The sequence below is a fragment of the Glossina fuscipes genome, unplaced genomic scaffold (genome assembly GCF_014805625.2).
Source record: "Glossina fuscipes isolate IAEA_lab_2018 unplaced genomic scaffold, Yale_Gfus_2 89, whole genome shotgun sequence".
NCBI lineage: Eukaryota > Metazoa > Arthropoda > Insecta > Diptera > Glossinidae > Glossina > Glossina fuscipes.
This window is the reverse complement of record NW_023998443.1, coordinates 1266137-1285422: the sequence shown is the minus strand read 5'-3', so window position 1 is coordinate 1285422 and position 19286 is coordinate 1266137. Positions and strand designations below refer to the sequence as shown.

General features: G+C 29.7%; 1 protein-coding gene across 3 annotated transcripts; it reads left to right on the top strand.

Annotated features, from left to right (window-relative positions):
- Window positions 1-76: 76 nt before the first annotated feature.
- LOC119638433 (C-terminal-binding protein) lies at window positions 77-13388 on the top strand. 3 transcript variants are annotated; one of them, XM_038035204.1, is made up of 7 exons: window positions 77-1085; window positions 1167-1472; window positions 1656-1916; window positions 2025-2165; window positions 2303-2519; window positions 11868-12037; window positions 13028-13163. In XM_038035204.1, the coding sequence occupies exons 1-7, from the start codon at window positions 891-893 to the stop codon at window positions 13097-13099; spliced, it is 1362 nt and encodes a 453-aa protein (XP_037891132.1). In that variant the 5' UTR covers window positions 77-890; the 3' UTR covers window positions 13100-13163. The 3 variants fall into 3 exon arrangements, with proteins under 3 accessions (XP_037891132.1, XP_037891131.1, XP_037891134.1); XM_038035203.1 differs by having other exon boundaries at window positions 11844-12037; XM_038035206.1 differs by lacking the exon at window positions 11868-12037 and having other exon boundaries at window positions 13028-13388.
- The last annotated feature ends 5898 nt before the right edge of the window (window positions 13389-19286 follow it).

Genomic DNA, 19286 nt, shown 5'->3' with positions numbered 1-19286 from the left:
ATAACAACAACAAAAACCAAAAATTACGCGAAAAATTCATTTATAATAATAACTAATACAACAATCCATCAAAAAAAAAAAAAAAGAATAAAAAAAAATATTAAAGAAAAAGAGAAAGGCGCGTAAAAGAAATTGAAAAATCAATTAAGAATTTCGTTTAATTCGGACTGAATTGAACTTGAATTCAAACCATAAACTTGCGGAATCATCACAGTTTGTTTGCGTTGTTTTTATTTTATTTTTTATTTTTATTTTTTTTTTAATAAACGTACGTACACACCACATGATGATGATATAAATACATGTGTATTCTTCTCATCTCGCATAATTAATGAATTTAAACTAAAATCTGATTAAATAAGAAAATAGAATTTCACAAAATATAATATAAACAACAACAATAATAACAAAAACAGCTAGCCAGCATAGCACAGCAAAGCACAGCACAGCACAGCACGGCACACACTCAACAATCAAATCAGACCTAATATAAACAAAAGTGATAAGTAAGCACTTAATTCATTTAAACTACTACTGGCTAAACTGACTCGCTGAATAATCACGACGGAGAGAAGAAGAAGCAGCAGCAGCAGCAGCAGAAGAAGAAGAAGAAAAAGAAGAAGAAGGAGAAGAACCATTAATATTTATATAAATATATATTTTATAACGGATTTGGACAGCGGAGAAAATTTGTAATTGTATTTGTTTACCATTTGACTGCGCCGCGCTTACTAAGCAATATATATACACATCACCAAGAACGAGAACATTTCACAAAATTCATCAAATTTGTTAAAAATCAAATCATATAATCATATAATCAAAAAAAAAAAAAAAACAAAAATAAATAAATCAATAAAAAAAATTGAGACCCTCTCTCTTCTGACATCATGGATAAAAATATGATGTTACCGAAACGATCACGCCTGGATGTAAAAGGACCGTTCGCAAATGGGCCAATGCAGGCAAGACCTCTGGTAGCCTTACTGGATGGACGTGATTGTTCCATTGAAATGCCCATATTAAAAGATGTTGCCACTGTAGCCTTCTGTGACGCCCAAAGTACATCCGAAATTCATGAAAAGGTATCTGTCGTCATTTTTGCAAATTTTTGAATTTTACTAATTTCTCAATATTCACGCATTTTTCATGAAAAATCGTCGTAGGTTTTAAATGAAGCAGTTGGTGCTCTTATGTGGCATACGATAATTTTAACAAAGGAAGATTTGGAAAAATTTAAAGCATTACGCATTATTGTACGAATTGGCAGCGGCACTGATAATATCGATGTGAAAGCTGCCGGTGAACTGGGAATCGCCGTATGCAATGTTCCTGGTTATGGGGTAGAGGAAGTAGCTGACACGACCATGTGCTTGATCTTAAATTTATATCGAAGAACTTATTGGTTAGCGAATATGGTGCGTGAAGGTAAAAAGTTCACTGGTCCCGAACAAGTAAGGGAAGCAGCACACGTAAGTTAAACGAATAATACCTTGTTTATTTGTATTGGTGTAAGTGGCCAAGAAACAAATTTAAAAAAGCAAAAAAAAAAAAAAGAAAAGAAAATTAATTTCTTATCGGCCCAAAATAATTATAGAGTGAGTCGATTATTAAAATTAATTTAAAAAAACAATTTTTGTGCTTTCTTTTCGAAGGGTTGCGCTCGAATTCGTGGCGACACTTTAGGTTTAGTCGGATTGGGTCGCATTGGCAGCGCCGTAGCCTTGAGAGCAAAAGCATTTGGATTTAATGTCATATTTTATGATCCGTATTTACCCGATGGCATCGACAAATCGCTTGGTCTAACACGTGTCTACACTCTGCAAGATTTATTATTCCAATCAGATTGTGTTTCGCTGCACTGTACTCTTAATGAACACAATCATCATTTAATAAATGAATTTACAATCAAACAGGTTCGTTAATGTTATTCAATTTTTTTTTTTTTTTTTGAAAACATTGTCAACGAGAATTTTATCGAATAAAATGCATTTTTTACTCTATTCATGTTCATTTCATTGCAGATGAGACCTGGTGCATTTCTCGTAAATACTGCAAGGGGCGGTTTAGTAGATGATGAGACTTTGGCCTTAGCTCTAAAGCAAGGTAGAATAAGAGCTGCTGCTCTTGATGTACACGAAAACGAGCCATTCAATGTATTCCAAGTAAGACATCTATCTTAAGTCCTCTATGCATCATATATGTAAATATTTTCAATAGAGGAAGGAGGGAGTTGCCTCATTATTTTCTCTGCTAATCTCAATCCTAATTGTTTATATTTTTTTTATTTATTTTGTCGTAGGGCGCCCTCAAAGACGCACCCAACCTAATATGTACACCCCATGCCGCCTTCTTCAGTGACGCATCTGCTACAGAACTGCGAGAAATGGCTGCTACGGAAATACGGCGAGCCATAGTCGGCAATATACCCGATGTCTTAAGAAATTGTGTTAATAAAGAATATTTTATGCGAACACCAGCATCTGTAGCTGCAGCTGCTGCGGCAGTATATTCAGAAGGTAAAATACCATCCATTTTATCAAATCAAGAAAAGTGAAACACTGTTGCGTTTATCATTACTCTACTGTAACAAAACATAACCGTTTACATACAGTCGCATTAAAAACAAAAAAAAAAAAAAAACAAAACAAACAAAACAAAACAAAAAAAAAACAAAAAGAAAAAGAAAGAAACAAAGAGAAAAAAAAAGAGAAAACAAATATTCCCCGAAGATGAGAAAAGTTAAACTTTACAACCAATAAGAGATGCAATTTAAAACAAAATAAAAACGTTCAAAAGCAAAAGATGATAACACACAAGCAAATAAGGAAGAAAGATAACTGAAGTAAACCTATAACTAACTACACCCAAATACACCTACAAAAGTTATACATCATAACAAGAAGCGAATACGTTTGTCTATATTTTTTAATACACGACGACAGGAGACACGACGACACCCTAGACAACCCTGGGCACGAATCCGATTAGATTTTCTTCGATCGTTCAAAACGAAATAATTCTTTAATAAGCCAATTACAACAGCGCAGGGCCCCATAAGAAAATTGACGACTCTACTTGTAAATATTCGACTATTCGAGTAGTTATACTGATGTTGTTTTACAAAATGCGCCCCACAATTGTACATAAGTGTGAAAATGATTTTATTTGAATTCAGATTTTTTTTTTTAATGTTAATATAATGACGCGGTCGATCACAATATTTTGAAAGTTGACTTTCGTTTTTTTGTTTAATCTAAAGCTGACGTCTGTTAGAAGAAATTCATATACACAAGAGATCTATACTGATGACTGCATTATATCTCTTTGAGGCATTGTGGGATCAAAATAGAATTTCCCCTTTTTGCAAGACGCTTGCTAGACGATAGAACGGATTATCTGTCCTTTTCTCTGCAATAGTTATGGATTATTATTATTTTTTGTTTTTTTTGTTTTTCTTTTTTGATTAAAAATCATTCTCTATCACAAATTGAACCAAATGCTCTGTTTTTTAAACTTGCTTGTTTTTTATACGAAATAATCGTACGTTATATATATAAATACATAAATAAAAAATGAGAAAAAAAAGATTCTTGCCTAGAAAATCTTTTTTTCTTTTTTTTTTTCTCAAAAATTTTGTGCCTCGAAGAGATATACTTAGTATACAGCAATGACTTGAAAAGTCCCCAGAAAAAAAAATAAAAAACCAATTAGAAAGAAAAACATGAAACGTTTAGTTATTTGTCCTTTCTCTGAGATTAAAAGAGAGAGGGAGAGCAAAAAAAGAAAAAAAGGATCTAAATCTTTATTCAGATACTTTCGGATTGTATATATATATGTATAAGAATGAAGTCACACTACTAACTCAGCAGTTGAATATACATTTTTTTATTTGTTTTGTAAAGTCTTTAAAAACGTCGAAACTGTTTTGACTTTAAATTTATATAAGAGTAATAATTGTTGCTTACCAATTTCTTGCAATACAACAATGGAAGGGTTTCTTTAAAACAATGCTTTTTAGGGTTCTTTTTTATGCAACAAATTTCCTTTAAAGTGTGTTTTCAAGTAAAGACTTCAATTTGTTTCAAAAAAAAAAATATGATTCTTCTTTCATTTAAGCACATATATACAAAGAACAACGATACACTTTGAAAAAAATGACTTGTATTATTCATGTAATATAGCTTTGGAAAAAAGTTACGTAAATTCAAATGAATAGGTTACATGAAAAATGGCAAAGGGATATATTTTTTTGGCATTTGTTTTCATAATAGTATTCATTTCTCTTTTTGATCGTTTTTTTTTTTTTTTTTTTTTTCAAAACAATTGATTATATTTTTTTTTATATTTTTCATGAAGGTAGACCATTTCTACTTTGTCAGCCATGTTTATATGTGCTATATATGTAGTATATTTTATAAGCCAACTGGTATTAGGCTTATAGAGTCTTTTTCGTCCTATTTCTGTATTTGCAAAAATGTATATATGTATATAAATATATACGTATGCATATATATATATATATATATGTATATATATATATATTGCATTTTTTTTTTTTTCATGGTAGAACTCTTTTTATTTTTTTTTTTATTTTTTTATATTTTTTTTTAAACAAGCTCCGTACAGAGTAATATATGTACCAGGTGCCGTTTAAAAATAATTCTTAAAATATTCTCAGTAAGTTTTTTAAATGTACTAGGTATGTACGTGGAGTTTTAATTAATTCATCTTTTAAGTAACATATGTTTTAAACGGCAATATTAGTGAACGCAACGAGCGAAGCAAACAACCAACAACACATTTAAAGTAAAGTAAAAGCTCTTTTTTTATTGTTTTCTTTTCCAATTCTTTTAAAAGCATACGTAAGTTTATGATTATTACATTTAATTCTGTAGCAATGAGCCGAAGGAAATAATTACAGATAATCAAAGAGGAGAGAGAAAGGTGAAAGTAAGCACTTTTGATGATGGGTTGTTTTGTGTTCTTTTTTGATATGCATTAACTCTTACGAGGCATTATAATGTAAGATTAAAAATAGCCCCCGAAACACGCATATATATACTACTCCCACCACCCTCTAATAAAGAATTTATTATTATTTAATTTTGCGTATATATTTTTTTTTTTACACCAAAAAAAAAATTTTTTTTTTTGAACATTTAGAATTCCTCGCCTCAAAGAGTTAAAATTATATACATATATTTCCTTTTCTCGTGGCATATATTATGAAAAGTTTTTTTATATTTATCTATATGTATTTAATATGCGCTATCGTATGCCTTACTTATACAATCCCTACATAGGTATATATCATCATTCCTTTTCAGTATTTCAAATTTTCTATGACAGTTGCGATAGTTTTAAATAATTTCCCATTTATTAAAGAATTATTATTAAACTTTTTAAAAAGTATTTATATATATTTCTCACTTATTACCCATTATTAAAATAATTAAATTCAAAATTTTGAGTATATACGTTCTTTTCGTTTGCAACAAATGACTTTTCTTTATGTATATATGTGTATACTTTAATAAAATTTTGTGAAGAAGCGCCTCTTTTACTCACTTTTCTTTAACAATATGTGGCTTACATTGTTTTTAATATTCAATGAATTTTCCAAGTACAAACAGATCCCATATAAATGTCAATATGGTTTGATTTAACTTACGTATCCGTAGAAAGGATTCTTTTTTAACTCAAGTCAATAACTTTCTCTTTCTTTCACGTCTATCTGACAATATCGAAGAGTCAAGTCAAGTTCAGTCAAGTTCAGTCAAGTTTCTAGTTTCTTTATTTCTGAAAGTGGAAGACATTTTCCCTGGATTTCGCCTTTAATTTGTTTTGTTTTCAGTCCGAGTACTTCCTCCTTTGCAAGATAATTTTTCAAGCAAAAGGAATGTTCAGTTAATAAGAACCGTTTGCAGAAGTTTCTTACCATACTTATGTATTCTTCATCTACTTCAACTGATTGTAAGCCTTTCTTTATTCAAATGCTACGAGTAATAAAAACGCATATAGAAAAAAAAAACTAAAATGAAAAGTAAATCTGACTGTACTTTCCCCTTTTTTCGGCGGCCTCTTAATTTGTTTTAAGGTTTTTTTTTTTATTTTATTCAAGTATACGCACATATCTTTTACATTAAAAAGTTCTCAGTTCAAATCCTAAACATTTACCAGAGACAGCTTAAAAAAAAAATAAATAAAAAAAAACTTTAATTTTGTAAAATATATTTCATGTGTATAAAAGTAATCAAAACTGTCAAAAATGTATTATAAGTTTAGAAAAAGAAAACACACACATAAATTCAGCACACACACATACACATAGCTAAGCACTTGCAATTATATATTACTGACTTTCTTTCAAAATGACGACCAATAGCTTAAAAGAAATATAGGCAATACAAAGAGACGCAGGTATCATTAAGGTATCTTTTTTATATATACATACATCTATATACATATATATATATATATATAGTATATTTTTAAAAACAACCAAAACAATATTTAAAAAAGAAAACATTCATCAAAATATATTAAAAAAGAAACAAAACTAAATTGCTCTGTTCTTAAATGATCTCATCATCCGTGATTATTTTCGCCTTCAGTGTAAATCGCATGAAAAATAAATAATAAAAGAAAAAACAAAAAAAAAAAAAATGTTTAATTGTATATATATTCAACCAGAACGGCAGTAGATGAAAATATCCCTTAAAGAAATTTATACATTTAGCATTTAAAATTTATATTTATATTCAACATTTGAAAAAAAACAACCATAAAACCATTATATATATATATATATATATATATATGTATATATGTATACTTATATATATATATATATATATATATATATATATGTGGATATTGATAAGTTAAAGTTAGGTTTAATAAAAAAAAATATCCTTCCACACGCTAAGAATATAGCTCATACATACTAAAAACAGTGCAGAACGAGATTAAAACTTATATATATTTAAAGTAAAAGAAAAAAAAGAAAAAAAAAGTTAGTGTATACACGCATACATACATACATACATACATAATAATAGCGTTAATCTGCATACAATATGAGACATAATTCACAGTAATGACCTTGTTACGTATACAAAAGATATGACGTAAATCGAAGAAAAGCAAAAAAAAAAAAAAGCACAAAGTTTATATTAAATAGAGTTATAATGGATACAATATATATATATAATATAATATATATATATGTGTGTATGCACATATATGTGTTTGCGGTCTTTGACCGCTCAGTAAACTCACTTGACCGCACACAGAAAGCCAACCAAACATATGTATATTTATGTACACATGTATGTATATATGTGTTTTTGGATAAGTTTACCTGCGCAACAAAATCACTTCTTTTCCTTGTCGTTTCCCCACGCCCCCTTCCCTTTACAGTTTTTTTTTTTTTTTTTTTTTTTGTCAATTTTAGTTTAAATATTAACAGAACGTTAGATTAACATTAGATTGTAGTATACACGCCTCACTTACACCTCATTTATACTTCATACTTAGTACACCTTTCTTCGTATTAAAGTCTGTTTACAATCTTCAGAATGATGGATGTGTGTCGTAAATTATAAATAACACCCGCGCATATAGACTTAGAGTACATAATAAATAATTAATTGACACAAACAAAACAAAACAAAAAAAAGAAGAAAATTCTAAAAATGAAAAACCTTAAAAAACAATCTAACAAAGGAGCAAAACCATATTAATTATATTCAAGAAAAAACAAAAAAAAAAAAACGGAGAAGATTTAAAATAACAAAAATTAAAAATGTCGAAAATATAACGATAATAATAATAATAATAATAATAGTGATGATTATAAACTCTGTTATTTTGTAATGTATAAAATATTTTTAATAACTGTGAAAGCTATATATACATAAAATAGAAATTTAAATTTTCCACAGAAAAGAAAAATTTCAAATAAAAATTTATTGAAAAACCCACAAAACAACTCTCGTCAATTCATTAAAGCAAAAAAGAAAAAAAAAAAAGAAAACAAATAAAAGAACAGAAGATTAAACTTTTATTTTTCTCTTTTCGATAAAGCCATTGAGGTAGCGGTTGCTGAATGCGCCACAAATCATGGGATGATGGAAGAATCATTTAAACTAAAAAGAGCAAAGATAGAGAAACAGAAGAAAAAAAGGATAAAAAAAAAATATATATAAAATATGAACTTAAAAATCAGTTAGTTATAGATCGTAAGACATTTTTAAGAAACCATAACGAATTATCAACTTTATATATACATACATATATATATATATATAGATGTTCTAAGATCCACATTTGCCTATGTATAGACGTATGTATTTAATAGAAACGCGATCACGAAAGGGTATATAAGAAGAAAGTCAGTAATTCATGTGTTCATAATAAGTATTATTATTATTATTATTATTATTAGTATTATTTTTTATTCAAATGACTGTTGTGCGCTGTTAATTATCTGATTGTCACAATATTTTGTATACGATTTTCGAAATCGGTGTGTTTTTCCTTTTTTTTTTTTTTTTTAAAAAAAACATTGTAAACATAGCATTAAGATTTGTCTCTTTTTGATCTCTCGATAATTTTTGGTTGTTTCCATCATTCCCATTTGTAAGAAGTTAGTACAACTTGGATGTGTATAGTTACGCGTACATTGTTGCATAATAAGAATAGCAAAAGTGTGAGTTACTCTCATCGTTAGTGCGCGAGCATTAAACATGATCCATAGGGGTTACCATTGCAATTCGTAATCGAAGGCTCGTCGAATGAAAATCGGAAAATGGATTTAAATTAATAATCAGATAAAAATTCAGTGAATTCTAATTCAAGAAGTATAAATAAAACAAGTGTAAACGCTATAGTGGGACGGGGCCTATGATTACTCGTATAGGAAATATTCTGATCCGCACCATTTTCAATACGGTCCGTCGCCCATCCCCAAAAATGGAAAATTGCATCAAAATATCTCAAAATTTGCGACCTGAACACAAACAAATAACACGAACAGAGGGACCGACAGATAGATAGAATTATTTTCTAAATCAATCGATGTGGGGCCTATCTTATATACTTCTGGGCATTGCATAAATCCGCATAAATTTTACATGATGTAAGGTATAACGAAAACCTATATGAAAACATTATAGTCGGCCACGGCCAGGCATCACTTCGCCTGATATAGTGGTCCATAACAACTGATAAATTTTCATGTAAGCACTTATCAAAGTTGGGTGCTATATTGGAAGTAGTCCGATTTCAACCATTTTTCATAGCTTTTCGTACCGAGGCGAAAATATGATGGCGTACCGAATTTCATTAAAATATCTCAATAATTACGATCTATAGGTAGGACACAAAAAAATAAGATGAACAGACGGATAGACAAGATGAGATTACAGATAGAGTTGCTCTTTCAGTCATTCGATATATACATAAAACAATGGCGCTTATCTCAAGTCCTTTTGGTTGTTGCGTCACATCCGCACCCTTCTACCACAAGTGATGTAGGATGTAACGAGTGAAAACAATATGATCGGCCACAATCGGCCATTAAACATTCAACGTCATTCCACAGCTATTCATAAGGTCTTATATTTTTCCTTATAACGACTTTTCAAAATAAGTCGTTTTTACAAAAAGTGGCCGAAAAAATGGTCCGATCAGCGCCCGTCTTCCTCGGTGTGCCACCGACTTTTTAATCAAAATATCACAAACATGATGATGGTGATGCAATGCAGTTTGAACACAAAGATGAATGGATAGACAAAGTAGTAAGCTTGCTCAGTACAATAAAACACTGGGCTATGTTTCAGATCTTTCTGGCTACATTTTCACAAACAAAGCCGTTAATTAATAAGCCGTGAGTTGAGAATTATAATTTTACATTAATTATCAGAATTTTTGTATTGAAATTCAAAAAATTGGATACATGTTCGTATAGTTTACAAAGGATTTTCCATCATCCATTACCTTATCATTAGGTCTTTTAAGCACTAGTAACAAAGCTAAAGCTTTTTTAGGTTTATCCGTATGCGGACCAGCGCTATGCGTAAGATTCGCAGTCAAATAATCGCTTTTCTGTTCAAACGCTCGGGACACATTGACGAAAAATGAAATACCAGACGAATATCTTTTTCCGGTGGCGCAATCGATCTCATTTGAAAATGAGGAAGCGTTAGCCAAGAATCGAAATAGCAACAAACTTTCTTCTAAAATTTTATATAAACATATTAACTTACAATGAATGCTAAAACTTTGACAATAGATCTAGAAACGAAAGTGAAACGCGGTTGCAAAATATCTCGACAAATAAGCAAACGATTGTAATAATCCTTAAGAGATATTTGCTTAATATAAATACTTCACGGAACTATTTATTGAAGTAACTGCAGAAGAATGGAAGATAGCTCCAAATGACACGCCCATGAAAATGTATTTTGCTATTTAGTTTGCATATATATAGTGTAATTTTTCCAACAAGGATATATACATAAATCTCTTAATCGTTTATTATAATATATATATATATATATATATATATATATATATATATATATGTCGTTTATAACGGTAAAGTTTCAGTGCGTGAAAAAACGAATAAAGTTGAGCATATTAACCCTATTGCACCTATTGAGGTGAGTATCCAAGATTTGTCCTAAATAATTCTAAATTTACTCTACACTGATTTTTCAAAAAAGTTAATCTTATATGGATAAGAGAGGCGGCGATCTATACAATTGAATTTATCTATCTATATACATAATATAACTTAATAAGCTTAGATGTTGATTTTAGTTGTGAGGACGTTTTTCAATTTTCACGGTTCGGTGTTAATAAACAGCAAGAGAAATACTGACAAGGAATCGCTTACTTAACATATTTCGAAAATCTTCTTCGCTTAACCGTCTTTTGAAGATTTCGTTAAAGCGTTTATATAAATATAAAGTGGACTTTATCGTCAATAATAAGTTTATTTTTTCTACTTGATAGAGAAAAAAATTTCAACTATAGTTTAACGAAGAAATTGACCATGAAAGGATAGTATGCCATGAAAAGTGTTGAAGAATAGGTTTTTCCCATAACTCGTAGCATCGTAGTGCACTAGGACGTAAGTGCTTTCATATGCGTTTTTCTTTTTCTGTTATTTTTAATTTTTTCTTTTTTTCTCTCCTTGGTTTGCTTTAGCAAGTGTAAAGCGATAGCCTTTTTTTTTTTTTTTTTTTTTTTTTTTGGAGATAATTAGTAATTTTGACATGTCCAGTTAGTTATTAAGATAACCGGTGGAATTTCCTTCCACTTTGTTAACATCATTCCCTACGGCATAAAAAATTCCACGAGGCTTATTTGAGTAATTTAAGAATCTTAGCGGTACCATTTATCTAGAAGGTTCCATTCATCTAGGAGATGTCGAAAACAATTATGAAAATGTCGAATTTGTTAGAACTTTTCGAAATAACTTCAGCTCGTAACAATAAAATGTATATAGAGGGGGGAAGGCATTTGATTGATATATATACATATATATATATATATATTTTTTCATTTTATAAAGAAAAGACTTTTATTAGCTTTCCTCATTACTTGATTACGTTTCTTGAGTCTTCTGGAAACATGCTACAAAGGAACTTAAGGAGAGTTTTTTTGTTGCATAAAAATTACCTTAAATTAATAATCGATATTAACTGAAATTTACTCGTTCGTAAAAAAAAACAAAAAAAAAAAAAAAGTAAAAGTAAGAAAATTTCATGGCTACCAAACGCAAAAACATTCTGCTTTCGTATGCTTTACATACTAATATGTACAAACAGGATTAAATGGCGGATATTATACAGGCGCACTTCAACAGGCTCACAGTACCACCCCGCATGATGTACCCCATGGTGTAGGATGCGCTTCGGCACCGCCAACCACCTCGAATGTAAATCCTTCATCAGTATCGGTACCGCCTGTGCATGTACCACCACAAGTTGGACTGCAACTAGGACTTGTGAGTAGTAAATCGGTAGGTACCAACACCACTTTCTCAAAAAAATAAAAAATTAAAAAAAATAAACAATAAATAAATAAATAAAATCAAAAAAAAAAAAAATACATCATGCATAGAAATTAGTTGGAATTGTTTCCATATCTACCAAAAAAAAAAAAGAAGAATAATTCTATGTTGCATTTGTTTTCTTTCGTGTCTTCACTACCATCGCTTACAATCACATGTTTTATATATATATATATATATATATATATACATATATGTAGATATATACAAATTTATATATATATATATGTATATATAAAAAAATTTTATCTCCAAATTTAGTTAATACTTAAAATATATAAAAATAGAAAAAAAAAAAAAGAAGATAATACGCAAGTGTGTATAATAACAAACATATATATATATATTACATACATCACATTAAGTAGATGGATGATGGATGGTTCACATCTATTTAATTAATATTGATTATTATGACAAATGTATTATTGTATCTGTGTATACATTATTTATTTGATGCTATTGCTATAATTTGTTGTTGGTTGTTTGTTGCATTGAGTTGAGTTGAGCAGTATCTAACCTAACGTATTATATATATATATAATTTAGGCTTGATTTACATTTTATTTGTTCTATTTTGTTCCTATTAAGAATCATTTTCACAAAACGGCATAATATATTGATCACATGTGTGTGTTGTCGATGCTCTCAGCCAAGAGTATATAGCATGGAACGAAAAAAAATCCAGTAGAGTGAAGATGGTTTTTTTTTCTTTTCTTTTTTTTTATTTTTTTTTTTTTTTATTTTTTTTTTTTTTGTAATACGTACGTTATTTGTTGCCACATTTTTCTGTATTTTTTCGAGTAATTTAGTTGAATTTAGTTTTATATAATATATATTCATTTTTCACTTTTCGTGTTGTTTTCATACTTATGTACGGATGTAAAAATTATTCATTAATTTTTTTAATGTAAATTAATGTTGTATGTTTAATTGTAGCCCCTGAATGCCCCAGACCCTAATAACCATCATCCTTCAACATCTAAACCAGAGTCATCGGAGGTCCAATAGTTCAAAAGCGTCAACGATAACACCACCACCATCACCACCCACTACAACAACAACAACAACAACAACATTTAAAAGAAGAAAAGGACACTTTCTGAAGAAGTGAAATAAAAAGCAGACGAACGAACCAACTAAATCCAGCAATAGTACTAAATATTCCTTGTTTATTAAATCGCCAAACTATGAAACAAAAGAAGAAGGAAAAAAGAAACAAAATGAGAACTCACACAACTAGGAAACACAACGTGTATAATAATAATACATGAATTTCTATTATTTTATATAATATTTTTGTTTATTTATTTTTTTTTTTTTTTGTTTTGTTTTTAATTGAACAAAGAAAATTAGTTTGCAAAAAAAAAAAGAAAAAAGAAAGATGTCATTTTTGGAAATATTTTTTTAATATTTCAAATATATTTTGATTTCATTTTGATTGCTGACCTATATTTATATATATAGATATGTTATGTCCCATAAAGCCTATACACACAAACTTTGCAATGTTTCATTGACTTGTTGTCACAACATAAATTGATTTTTTTCTTTTCAAATCTTGTTTTATTTTACGTAATAAAGTTTAAAAATATATATTTTTTTAAATCATAAATTAAATTGACCGGCTCGCATAGCTCACCAGTAGAGCGATTTTTTTTTTTTTATTATTTACTTATTTATTTATTTATTTCAAACCGTATATAACTGCAAAGAGAATTAATTAAACGGCCTTCCGTATAGCAATTTTGTTATTTATTTATTAATAAGTTTCTTTTTTATATTACAAACAAAACAAAAGGTTCTCTCAGCTTAGGAGGTTTTTTATATTTTATTCATTTATTTATTTTGTTTTTTTTTTTTTTACATTTTTACAATATTAACAAAACGAATTTTTTACATATTTTTTCCACTTTCTCTCTCTCACTTTCGCTCTCACTTCCGTTAATGATAAAATTGAACCGCTATCAGAGTAAAAATTTTTATTTATTTATTTATTATTATTATTCTTATTATTATTTGGGTAATTCTTTACATTTACTCTCACAATGCTATAGTTTTGAAAACGAAGAAAAACGCTTGTAAACTCCTCAAAGTTCATGAAGAAAGAAACCGAAAAAAAAAGAAGCTAACCGAGTGAAGATATGGCTGAAGTTGTTGTAAAAAATAATAACTTCAATAGAGCGACATCTGTAATCAGATGAGTTAAGAAAATGCATTAACACAACATAGCGATAGTAATAATAAGTATAATTACAATGTGTATGTATGTAGAACTATCTATGTACATGTGTACATACAGTTGTTTGCCAATATTATTATCATTATCATCATCATCATCATCTTCATTATCATCACAACAAGAATCGGCGGACATTCATACTTGTGAAATTCAATTCATGAGTACAAAAAAGAAAGCAAAAAACTGAAATTCATGTATGAATTACAAGACACACACTCTTATACACATAGGCACACGCATACACACACCCACACACATACATACATACATACATACAAATAACTAAGCTCACACACGTTCATATGCTTGTACGAATTTCATTATAAATCAATGTGCACGATTAATGCATGTACGTACGTACGATTTACTTTAACAAAGCCACATACAAAAACCAAGCACTTGATTTCAAGCAAGCGATTAATGATCCTTTAGAACGAACGCGACCTACTTTGCAATATAACTTTATTTACAGATTTTCTATCCTCTCCTTCAAATAATTTCCTTCCATGCATATTTACCGACCGACCGACCGACCGACCATATATATGCATTGAAATTTTTCAAAATCCATATTGAAACCAAAAACGGGTTACTAATATATAAAAACAATACACTATGCTGTGCACGATACAACAGTTACTCTGTCTCTCTCTCTCTCGTCTACCTATCACCTAAAACTCTTTCTTATTTTGACCTTATGTTCACAGCTTTCCTTCAAGTTTTACATCTTCTTTTATTATGAAAACACACAAAGTCCTTAATTCAAATATGTTAATCCCTAACAAGATGAAGAAGAAAAAATATACAAAACAACAAACTGCTGCTGGTATTGTAATCTATAAATATACGTTAATGTTAAGTATAAAAAACTTACGCCTAATTTTTATTTCTTATGATTTATGTTATATTCAAGTGTATAAGCTTTTTTTTGGTATATTTTTATGTTAAAAAACAAAATGATAAAAAAAAAAAAAACAAAAAAGAAATATATTAAAAAAATTTTAAACTCAGATTATAATTCTGATAGTTTTAAGTAAGATGATAAATAAATGATAATTACAAATAAAAATTACAAAAAAAAAAAAAACAAGAATGTAAGTGTGACGTCCGTTGTTTCATCATCATCATCGATCCGTTCTCTTCGGGTGATCCCATGCTTCACTATTCACTATTGCGCTATAACACGGAAAACGAAAAGTAATAAATTTACGCATGCTTTTCATAACCATAACGCATGATCCGATTGCTTGCTTTTTGCTGTCGCCAAAATCTTTTGGTCACATATGCGTGTTCGGTTTCCACGTTATACGCCAAAAATCTGTAACGCACACACAAAAGTACATGTGATGACAATGATGATGGCCCTAAATAACTCTTCCAACGAAAGATCACTCGCTATCCTATAAAAAGTTGATATCAACTTTTAATCCACTTTTTAGTGGGATACGGCGAATCTTCGAGTCCCTCCTCCATTAAAGCCAATACGATGAAAACTAAAGTGCTTGATACGATCTGATCACTATTACCAAGTTTACGGCTGTGGATGGTTCAATAACAAGCAAATAAATTGACGGGAACAAGAACATCGTTAGTTTGAATTGCAAATTTCCGAAGGCATTTGGATGGTAAGTAAGTGTATTTTTTAAACTTTGTGTTTATTAAACTTTAGGAGCAGGACATCATATGAACTTCTCGTAATAATTTCAATTAGCAAACTATAGAGTAGCGCCGCTGAGTACAAATGAAGTGAAGAAGACTAACTTGCACCTCCACATTACTTTTACTAGCAAGTTGCTTATGTATTGGATCGAAATTGTAAAAGACGGAAATTTAATCTTTTTCGCTTCCTTTGCTTCTTTATTGTTACTAATTTTATTTTTTTGAATTTTCGTCTTGGATAATCTGTTATTTGTGTTGATTAGTGTGCACTGTCAATAACAACTTTTACGACATCAACCAAAGAGGATTTATTAAATTTATCAGAGGCTTACAGCAAAGTAATATACGGCTGAGATTTATTTTAGGTTGGCAAGGATGAAACTTGTAGTTTACAATTTCCCCAACTTGTTATTTGAGAGTGACTTAATATTTTGTCGAAACACAACGCATGATACCCGTAGAGGCAGATTATTCCACGCTCTAAAAAATATTATTAAACTTTTTTAAAAACTTTTGTTTTGATAATGGATCGATTGGAAATTAAAATACTGTCATGAAGCATGAGTTCTTACGTAGAACTGCACCGTCGCAGACCGCGCGAAATATAGTTTGTTTGGTTCTAGTGTAACTAAGCAGCAGACAGTATCCAATTGGTTTGCCAAATTTCGCGTTGATAATTGGATCTCGCGAATAAATCAAAGTTCATTTAAGACGTTGACTTTGACCCGTCTCAAAGTGCTTATGCATTATGCATTATGCGAAGTGCTTATCATTATTAAAGTTTAGTGTTACTCAACAAACAATATTAATTCATTTAACTTAATTTGGCAAAGTGAAAAAGTGAAAAAATTAACTGAAGAAAAACCAGAAGCAAAGGCTTATCGATCACAGCAGAAATATACTGTAACCAACTAGACAGAATGATTGTGAAACTAAGCTCAGATCGAGGTGAGATCGACTCCGGTCCTATTGCAAGGTAACGCTAGATCACACAGGGTGCAAATAGGAATTGGAGTTGGACCTTCTTCCTCATCCTCCATAGTCAGCGGACTCAGCTCTTTGGAAAATTTTGCGAAATTTCAATAGTAGTAAGAGCCCACGGTTCTTTTTATTCGCAAAATGCTCTCCTGAAAGAAAATTTTTGAAAAGGTAAATTGTTTTTCTTTGACAATAATTAATCCAAAATTAATATTTCCCAGGCTTTTGCGTGGTTCATAAATAAAATAAAAATATATATATTATTATCGCATGATCGAAGAAATTTCAAGATAAATTATAATAATCTCACATAAGCCATAATCTTGAACGTAAATTTTTTGATTATTTCAAATTGAGTTTCCAAATATATATCTATTTACAATTAAATATTTAGAAAATGAAATAGTAACTAAAAAAAAAGCAATAATATAACATAATACCTAGATTCCAGTGAACTTAACAAATACATATACGTTTAATTTTTGATTTGACATTTTAAGTGTCAGTCACATGTTTATATGACGGGGGAGGTCTACTAGGATCCTCTGCCTTTATAACTATCATCTCTTTGTCTACTTATGAAGATAGGTTGCTTTTATTACTTTTACCGTCACTTCATAAACGCAGATTTATTCTTGGTGTCTCTTGGTGGTGGTCCTTATAATTAAGTTAATTAATGGATTCATCAACATTACTTAGTGAGTGCAGCTTTAATGTCCCTAACCGCTTCTCTAGGCACCTTATGTTCATTAAGTTGAGTGAATGTAAATATCATTATGAGCTGTTTAACCCGTTTAGAATAATTCGCAGAAAGCTTAATGATGCCTATCACTTAATCTCAATATCGCATTCTGTAAAGTCCATCAACACAACTTTGCTTAATATGCGCGATTCGCCTATGTCGCATTTAAACTTACTTTTAACCTTAACATCTCTGTATCACAACTGTATCGGTTATCAAGTTTATGCATGTTTGCGACGGCCTATGGATTCATTTGCTGTTTGGTTCTCTACAGGTTGTTAGTGTGCCGGGCTAGTTGTGCAAGTGCTTCTTGTTTCTTCTTTTTTTCCTTCATGTTTATTTATACATGAATTATCATTTAATAATTATTATATTTTTTTTCCTTATTTCTGCTTATATACTTTATATTAGTTTTCAATATTAATTAGTGTAAGATTCTAACAGTCAATTGAATTCGACTGTTAATTTGTTTCACGTTGAGTTTCATGCGTAAATAAATAAATAAATAAATTTACCGAATAAGTTTGCAGCTAAAATATTAATATGCAGAATTAATCTGTTTAAGTAATTGCTACGGAAGAGTTCTATTTCATCTTTCATGACATCAAGATTACGAACGTGGAACCATACCTGACATATGTATAAAATTTAAACACTCTGCCTATCAGAGTTTATAGAATACGACACCTAACAAAAATGTATATGTTTCTTAAGGGATAATAATTTCTGGACGTTGCAAATCGCAACACCCTACCATAGCGGATATAAAATTATAAAAGCGTTCTTCAAATAAGATAAATTATTTTTGATTTTATATTAAAGCCAATGTCTGAAATTTGATTTGACTAAAATTCAAAAGTCGATTTTACCATGTCTTTCTAGGAATTTCCTTGGAAAACTTCTTCCAAATTCGATCGTTCAACTAAAAAATGCAGAAACATTCTTCGCAAGTCACGCTGCATGTCGTATTTAATATTCAACGATGAACGAAATTCACGAATTTCAAGAGCATCGTTGTGATCACTTTGAATCTTTCATGGCCCTACGTATTAATTTGAATCAGAACCAGTAGCCCAGAAGTTTAGAATATTTATTGAAGGTATTTGACAGATCAGGTCAGAAAGATCGGCCTCTCTTACTTTCTTAAAGACGTAGTAGTTTGCGAAGAAATGCACGATTGTTTTTCCGTTGGACGGTCTCCTTAGACGTGAAAGCATATTAGATGCAAAGAGTACTGTGTTTCTCTCCTTGAAATGCTGCGACACATCTACAATATTCGAATTAAACTATTCGCAAGTAAATCTTCTTCTTTCTATTTGTTTTATATTTATAAAGACATTAAATGACGTCAGAATTAAATGCACACTACTTTATTAAAAATTGATTAACACATTTACATATAACGGTAATCTAGTCTCTAAAATAATCAATTCATAATTCTATGTACATTATTCATATACAGATGTATTCATTATTATTGATTATGTAAACATATTAAATGGAATCTAATAGATAAACAAAATCCATCTAGAATCATTTCAGATTATTCCATTTCATTTTATTCTTCTAAAAAAAAA

Bases quoted from the DNA above. Each gene is read 5' to 3' on its own strand.
- LOC119638433 (XM_038035203.1), top strand. From the start codon at position 891: ATGGATAAAAATATGATGTTACCGAAACGATCACGCCTGGATGTAAAA. The intron at 1,086-1,166 runs GTATCTGTCGTC...AAATCGTCGTAG, and splicing joins CATCCGAAATTCATGAAAAG to GTTTTAAATGAAGCAGTTGG. The intron at 12,038-13,027 runs GTAGGTACCAAC...GTTTAATTGTAG, and splicing joins GACTTGTGAGTAGTAAATCG to CCCCTGAATGCCCCAGACCC.